The sequence below is a fragment of the Temnothorax nylanderi genome, unplaced genomic scaffold, assembly GCF_030848795.1.
Source record: "Temnothorax nylanderi isolate EJ_2023f unplaced genomic scaffold, tnyl_v1.0 TNYL_tig0144_pilon, whole genome shotgun sequence".
NCBI lineage: Eukaryota > Metazoa > Arthropoda > Insecta > Hymenoptera > Formicidae > Temnothorax > Temnothorax nylanderi.
Genome location: NW_027249206.1, coordinates 302,607 through 310,642, shown reverse-complemented (window position 1 = coordinate 310,642; position 8,036 = coordinate 302,607). Strand labels below are relative to the sequence as shown.

Genomic DNA, 8,036 nt, shown 5'->3' with positions numbered 1-8,036 from the left:
CAGAAGGTTTTAGCCTTGGTCATTATTCGTTAAAAAGTTATTAACAAAAAAAGTTTGGAAAATATAGCAGCTATTTTGAGTATTGGAAGGCATAAATGACTAATGAAAAAGTCGAAATAGTTTACGCATACACTTTCCACGCGAAACGAGTTGTCACATGGGTTCGTGGCGTGCTTTACGAGTTCGTTTAAGTAGAGGTAGAAATGTCATGCATTTTTTTATAGCAGTTACTGTAGGCCTATTCTGTAACTCGTTAACGTTGGATAACGACGGTATCGCTATCGTTAAGAAAGCGTATCGACACTATAACGAAATGTCGGTAATCTATTCTGTATCGATATCCGTATCTAGCAAAAGTTACAGAATAGCTTTATCGTTAACGTGTCACTAGAGCGCAAGCGTCGGTAACGTAACCGAACGATAACGAAACTAGTTACAAAGGTATGTAACCAATCAAATTCTCTTCTCGCTAGTTTTTTTCCATAAGGTTAAGAAAGTTGATGGTTGATGTTGATGATTGCTGTAAACAGTGTAAACTTAACGAGAACACAATATGACAGAGTAAGTATTTTCATAAAAAAAAAACGTATTGTTATTATTTATGCATAACTAAATTATCATGATCAAGGCTGCGTTCCGATATTCACTGCGAGTACTAAAAATCTATAGTTTACGTCACGTATGCTATAGATTTTCAGTACTCGTAATGAATATCGGAACGCAGCCCAAATTATGGAAATCTGTCAATGTATGTACATAATTCATGTATAAAATTCTTTATTTATAGTTTTAAATATGCAAATATTAATCATAAGAAGGTTAGGGAATTAAGATTGTTATATTTTAACATTTTAAAGTAATGTAATAATGGACCACAAATGTAGTTTGTAAACCAATGATAAACCAATATATTTATTATAATCGACTTAACTGACAAGTAATTGACGATTGAATACAATTAGGTAGCAGTTTGAAATTAAAAATTATTTATATTACATCAACGGACCAAAATCTTTGGTCGGAAATGTCTTTCTTGTCAGTTAAGTCGATTATAATAAATATATTAATGTAATAATACTTCTTTCAGACAATCAAAAAGGCAAGGACGTGCCACGCAAAGGCAAATTGAAGCAATGGTAGAATATTTTGAGCGGAATCCACATGTTGCCTCAGGAAAATTTACCACACTACATGGTAATGAAAATTTGAGAGGTAGCTGGGAGGAGTTAGCTCAAGATCTAAATATGTTATCAAATAAGGGAAAAGGAAAAGATGTAAAGTCTTGGAAGACTGTAAGTATGTGATATATTGATAGCATTTTTATATTTGAATAGTAATAAAGTTTTGTTATAGACATGGAGAGATTTGAAATCAAAAGTTTCTGAAAAAGTACAAAAACTAAGAAAAGAAAGAAGGATGACAGGAAATAATCCAATAAATATTAAATTATCTGAATTAAACAAACGAATATTAGGAATTATAGGAAAAGACTATGTCGAAGGATTGTGCAATGTACCTGACAGTTTTCCTGAAGAACGTACTGTAAGTGAACTAAGATAAAAACATGCACTGCACCGAGGAGATTTTAGATTAGGGAAATGCTAATATTACATTGCTTTGTTTTTGTTATACGACAAAGGTTTTGAATATGTTAATTTGCCTTTGGATAGAAAAGCTTCATAGAGAAGTCTATAAAAATAGTCAATTAAATCTTTGTCATATGAAAACAGAACGCTACAATTATAATGGATATGGTTGTTCATATTATATAAATATTTATGTTTAGACAAAACATATGAATATATATATATATATATATAATATATATACACACGCACGTACACAAACATATTTTATGCTTTTAGAATGCTATAGAAGAACTAAGAACTGGAAATGAAAGTGCTTTAAGTGCAACACCAGCCCCAATAATAATAGCAGAACTAAATAATATTGGTATAATATATAATAATATAATTAAATTTCCCTTCTTTATATTAATACGTACATAAAAGAATAAGTTGTTATTCACATGTTTCTCAAATAATAGAAGAAAATTTGACTTATTTCTTTTTGCAGGTACAAATGATGGTGCAATATTATTAGACGATTCTTATTCAATACAATCAACATCACAGGACGTACTGCGTTAGTATTAATTAATATTGTACAACATATTTGTGTGTGTGTGTGTGTGTGTGTGTGTGTGTGTGTGTGTGTAAAATGTTTGTATATAATTATTTACATATACACATCACATATAAAATTATGTTTTTAGAAAATATGGAAAATATGGAAAATATGGAAAATATGGAAAATATCGAAAACATTGACACATTAAATGTAACCAACACTACCAACATACCAACAAAACCAACATATGGAACACAAAGGTCAGGTGCATCTAATCTCTCTAAAAGACGTAAGTAAAAATATTAGAATATTAATTATATTCTGTACATAAATTTAACTTTTTATTCTAACTACATTATTATTATTTCACTAATATTTACAGGAAAGGCACATTTGTCGGACAATTTAAACGAAGCCCGAGAGTTATTTGCTGCAATTGCCGAAAGACATGCTCAAGCAATGAAAGTAAGTAGTTTTATTAGTACATGCAAGACATTTCTGTTTTCTCCTTTAATATTATATTTTTACAGATGTTAGCAGAGTCTATGAAACTCCAAGCGGAAGCTACATTGCAATTGAGCAATAACATGCAAAAACTCGCCGAAAACGAAGGACGGCAAATAACAATTTTAGAAAATCTTTTTAAAAAGTTTGCCTAACTATTAATATATATTATTGATAGTAATGTTTACCTAACATTTAATATATGTTATTGATACAATGTTAAATAATAAATCAATTTTAATGCTCATGATTCAAAATTACTGTTATACGTTTTATTCTTTCACTTCAATTCCTTATTTATGACCATTCTTAGTGTATAGTGTAATTGACGATTTGTCCTTATTCCATAATTATAGTTTTATTTACAATACATCCTTAAAAAATTTTACTAAATTCCTATTCATTATCCCATGCACATACATAATTGGGAAACCACTCTTGCATAAGTTGTTTTTGTATCCGCTGTGCTACAGCTCTAGGCCCTCTGCGAATTTCTACTTCTTCTTCTACATGCATGTGATCTGCAGGTGCGTTATCGAGGAACACATTTTTTTCCATGTCTAAGGGTAATCGATAGTACAGACGCATATTGTGCAATATTGCACATGCATTTACTATTTGGCCAGCAATATCTGGAGCGTACATTAATACGCGTTGGTATGATAAACATCGCCAAGTTCCCTTAAGGACTCCGAAAAATCTTTCTACGATACATCGTGCTTTACATAATTTTTCATTATAATGGTACTGCCGACTCCTCTGTGGATAATAAGGTAACGGTGTCATGAGCCAAGGTTGCAAGGGATATCCTGCATCTCCTACACACACACACACACACACATTACAACGACTTATTAAACAAATATTAAATAAAAACACAATAATACAAATTGAACATTTTTATAATCTATAAATCGTATTAAACGATATAAAGTTTATTCATACCAATCAGATACGTTCTTCTTTCACCGTGATCATAGAAGTGTTCCATTACATGTTTAATTGGAGAAGAATTCCATATAAAAGCATCATTCCTCGCTCCTGGATATCGTGCGTTGATATTTAATATTTTCAAGTCTGGATCGACTATCTGTAAAAATGTTCACAAATATATCACAAGTCTTTCTTTTTTCTTCCACTCATATACGCATATATGCACTTTATTATATGCAGTATTACTTTATAATTATTATTACTAATAATGTTAATATAAAGGGGAATTCATATGTATGTATGTAAACTGTCATTAAATTTTTTAACTTACAAAATAAATAAATAAAATATAATTTATTATAATTGTACTTACAGCTTATACATTTAATGAGTGATTGCCGTGATGATTTACGTATGCCTCCTCGTGTATACGTGGTGCAATAATATTTATGTACGTGCAATCTATAGCACCGATAGCACCCGGAAACGTTTGTGCAAATTTGTTCCGTGCTGCAGCTCTGTCTAATGGTGTCATTGGAAATCGTATCCACTGACGTAATAAATGCGCATTCATCAATTTTGTCACTTTACGTATGCAACGGCTAGTAGACGGTTGGCTTATAACCAGTTCACACTGATTTCCACTTGGCCTTTGGTAACTACCATGAGCAAAAAATCCAATTGTTGTTAAAACTTGTATTTCTGGAGATAATCCATTAATGCGTTGTGGTTGTAAATATGCATGGTCTTAGCACGTTGACAATATCCATAACTAATTCTTTGTTAACTCTATAGTATGAGAGAAATTCTATATAAGGCAGTTCAAATGGATTTTGAGCGTCGCGGAGCACTTTTCTCTCAATTCTTCGTTCTACTCGTCTCACTCTTTCTTCTAACACCATTAAATTCCATGCTACATATCCTTCAGCCATATTAGTCATATTACTAACAAAGAAAAAAGAATAAGGATACAGACTGTTTTTATATATATACATAAATTGTATAGAAATTTATTGCTCAAAATTACCAAATAAATAGATATACTAATAAATACTTTTAACTAAAAATATATTTCTGACTTTTGTCCTTCATGCTGTATAAGAGATACAAAACATAACCATATAATTATAAAATTATATACACTTTTGTGACTTTATCATATTATTAAATTGTAATATTTTACTTTACCTTGTATTTTGTGTCACTTTCTGTACTTTAATTTTTATTTTATTTTAATAAATAATATATATGTTTTATTCGCTATGGTAATTAAACTATTCCGAAGAATTGGTGTATCGTCGATAACATTTACCGAGGGGTCCCATACACCTCGATAGTATAACGACAACATTGTTATTTTACCGACACCTTTAGCGACTTTGTCGCTTGTCGAGTTACAGAATAGGGACTTTTCGTTATAGTGGCGCTATCTATATAAGTCTATAATAGCGACACTACTGTCGTTATCCAACGTTAAGGGGATCCTGCAGTGACAAGCGAACTTCCTCGATGTCGATAATGTCAACCTTTCTAATTTTGTTTTCCCTATATCTGTCTTTGTCTAACGAAATGACATCTGTCCTTTTTTCGATTGCTCGCCATCTCTCGCAAGATCCGGCAACTACTGTTGCTGCTCTTCTTGTCATTCTGCATCCGTATTTGCAGTACTAAAATAAAATTCACATTTTTCTTTTATTGTACGCATTGAATCTTACTTCTACTTGCACGATATTATTCCTACATGTTTTCCTAAGGATAGGAGACAAACATTATGTATGTATAAACTGCAGAATTTTTGTTTTAACCAAATATTGTCGTCAGGTGACAGCTGTATGTGCCCAAATAAGTAACATTTTTAATTTTTTGGTGTTTTTTATATAAAATCGCGTTTGCTAGCCTAGATTTTTGTGCGTACTTTAATTCTGTAAAAGATTTTTGCAATTCTATAAAGCCAATTAAAAGATTTATGTGAAAACGATAATGTCGGTAAATCATACGGCTGCAGGATCCCCTTAAGGGGATCCTGGAGTGACAGCGACAAGGCATAATCGGTCTAAGCAATATCTTTGAATTGGCTGAACAGAATGGAAAATCCTTTTACACGATTAAAGTACGCACAAAAATGTAGAGGGCTGTACATGATTTTTTTCTGATAAACTAAAAAAAATTTTATTTTTATAAATATTGTCTTCACCTGACGACAATATTTGCTTTATACAAAAATTCTGCAGTTTTTCTATAGAAAATAGTGATGCAGCCCTCTACAAAAAACTGTCAGGAATAATATCGTGCAATTAGAAGTAAGATTTGAAGCCTAAAAAAAAAGATATTACTTAGACCAGTGGAAGATGCAAGGTTAGGTGCTATCCTTGTCTATATCCTTGTCTATACAAGGACAGATATAGTCGGTGAGCACTTCTTTATCGACGCTGATCGAGTTCGCCTGCGGCTCCAGCATCCCCTTAACGAGTACAATGTATCGATATCCTGTCGTTAGCAAGAGTTACAGAATAGCTGTATCGTTAACGTGTCACTAGCGCCAAGCGACATTTTCGGTTAACGAAACGAGTTACAGAATAGGCCTACTTGGACAGTTATATTAACTTCTGTCTAATAACTGAGAAGTAAAACTACTTGGGATTCCAATCAAGATGTAACGCTTTTCCTTCAGTTACTGCGCACAAAAGATGCGCAAAATCTGAACTCATTTACTGAACAATAACAGGACAATAAATGAACGATTCAATTGATTAATAAGCAAATCTACTGATGAAGAAATGGACAGTTTTGCCCTAGTAATATTTTATTGCTAAATGTAAAATTTTGAGGTTAATGAGAGTCGTAGTGCAGGAAATCTTTCGTGCGTATTATACTAAAAGTAGCGGTATATAATATATTTTATATACCGAAGATGTTTTGCAGTATGACAACTCTCATGCATTGACCTTATTTTTATATTCGGATTGCATATATATCATAAACACTTTTACATTTTTCTTCAAAAATTTTATTTTTAAGGATTAGTTTTAGTTTTACTTTTTATATCATTAATGTTATTATCATCAGAATAGTCTGATGTGTTCTCATCGCAATTCAAATCTGTATTATTAATATACATTTCTGTTGTCTTTTGCTCACTTACAATCATAGCCTTATTAGTTGTCATTTCTGCAACAAAATTTTGTCCTGTTATATTCCTTATTTCCTCCAATTTCCTTTTCCTTGCTCTATGTTTTTATACACGTTCACTCATTCTTCACGCAGTTTTAAGATCTTTTAACACTTTATGCAATCTTTTAAATTAATTTTATAAAGACTGTATACCCATAGGGCACAAAATGTTTTTAAAATATTTTTTAAATATTTTTTAGGAAGATTAAAATAATTCACAAAAATATTTTTTGAATGTTTCTATGTCCGCCAGATCATGTCAGAAAAATATTTTCAAAAATATTTTTATAAGATTGCAAATAAATATATTTAATAATATTTGTAAAATCTTTTAGAAATATTACTTCAAAAAATAAAATATGTTTAACCCAATAAGTAATAATTGTGTTTCATGTTTGAAAGATTTTTTTAATATCTGTAAAGTATAGGTACATCTTTTTTTTTATATATTTGAAAAATATACATATCTATCTTGTGAATGTCATGATTTTGCTTCGCCAGAGACCTGCTTATATTAGCCCTCAACTGAAATTTACTTACGAGTTAGTCTTACCATTATGCGCCGCCTAGCAGCGTCGTTCCAAACTAGCACGGAAAGATGCGCTATCATGCATCTTTTAATTAAGAATATTTCATAATATTTCAAAAATATTTGAAAAAAGATTTTAGAACCAATAATAGATTTAAAATATTTTTAAATATTTTGGAACAAGATTATAAAACAATAAATATGTTGATTTAAATTAATATTTCAAAAATATATTTCAAATATTTAAGAAAATATTTCCTGGGTGATAAAGAAGAACATTTTTATAAATATTTTTAAAAGATTCTCAAAATATTCTTAAAAATGTTATCACAAAAGGTTTTTTAACTTTTTTAAAATATTCCTAAAACCATTTTAAAATATTTCTTGCAATATTTTTATAGAAATATTCAAAAATATTTTTTGAAAACATTTTGTGCTGTATGGGTAATACGCGCACGTTATAAAACTGAATCAATATTACAATATGTCTTGGAAACAATGGAAACTCAATGAAACTTTGTTCAGTTCTTATCCAGTTCCTGGGTTCCTGCGCAGTATTTTAACTAATAATCATCTATTAATACTAGACAATAACTGCGTAGGTGTCCACGCAAACTGCATATATTTTTACCAGGAAAACTGCTTCAGATACTGAATAAAACTCTATCAAGTTCTTGTCCATCCTACGCAGTATTATGTTACACAAATGAGAATGCAGTAATACTAGACAGTAACTGGAAGGGTGTCTAGGAAAACTGCATACATTTCT

General features: G+C 30.6%; 1 protein-coding gene and 1 pseudogene across 3 annotated transcripts; one reads left to right on the top strand and one right to left on the bottom strand.

Moving 5' to 3' along the window:
• Positions 1 to 268: 268 nt before the first annotated feature.
• On the top strand, positions 269 to 2,891 carry LOC139777314 (uncharacterized). Of its 3 annotated transcripts, none has more exons than XM_071714648.1 (8): positions 269 to 561; positions 1,088 to 1,292; positions 1,354 to 1,542; positions 1,866 to 1,953; positions 2,077 to 2,145; positions 2,276 to 2,419; positions 2,513 to 2,595; positions 2,671 to 2,783. In XM_071714648.1, exons 1-8 carry the CDS (start codon positions 554 to 556, stop codon positions 2,677 to 2,679), a joined length of 795 nt encoding a protein of 264 aa, XP_071570749.1. In that variant the 5' UTR covers positions 269 to 553; the 3' UTR covers positions 2,680 to 2,783. The 3 variants fall into 3 exon arrangements, with proteins under 3 accessions (XP_071570749.1, XP_071570746.1, XP_071570747.1); XM_071714645.1 differs by having other exon boundaries at positions 271 to 561; positions 2,661 to 2,891; XM_071714646.1 differs by lacking the exon at positions 269 to 561 and adding an exon at positions 610 to 748 and having other exon boundaries at positions 2,661 to 2,891.
• On the bottom strand, positions 2,885 to 6,000 carry LOC139777313 (putative nuclease HARBI1; annotated as a pseudogene).
• Positions 6,001 to 8,036: the final 2,036 nt, after the last annotated feature.

Bases quoted from the DNA above. Each gene is read 5' to 3' on its own strand.
- LOC139777314 (XM_071714645.1), top strand. The intron at 1,293-1,353 runs GTAAGTATGTGA...GTTTTGTTATAG, and splicing joins ATGTAAAGTCTTGGAAGACT to ACATGGAGAGATTTGAAATC. The intron at 2,596-2,660 runs GTAAGTAGTTTT...ATATTTTTACAG, and splicing joins GACATGCTCAAGCAATGAAA to ATGTTAGCAGAGTCTATGAA.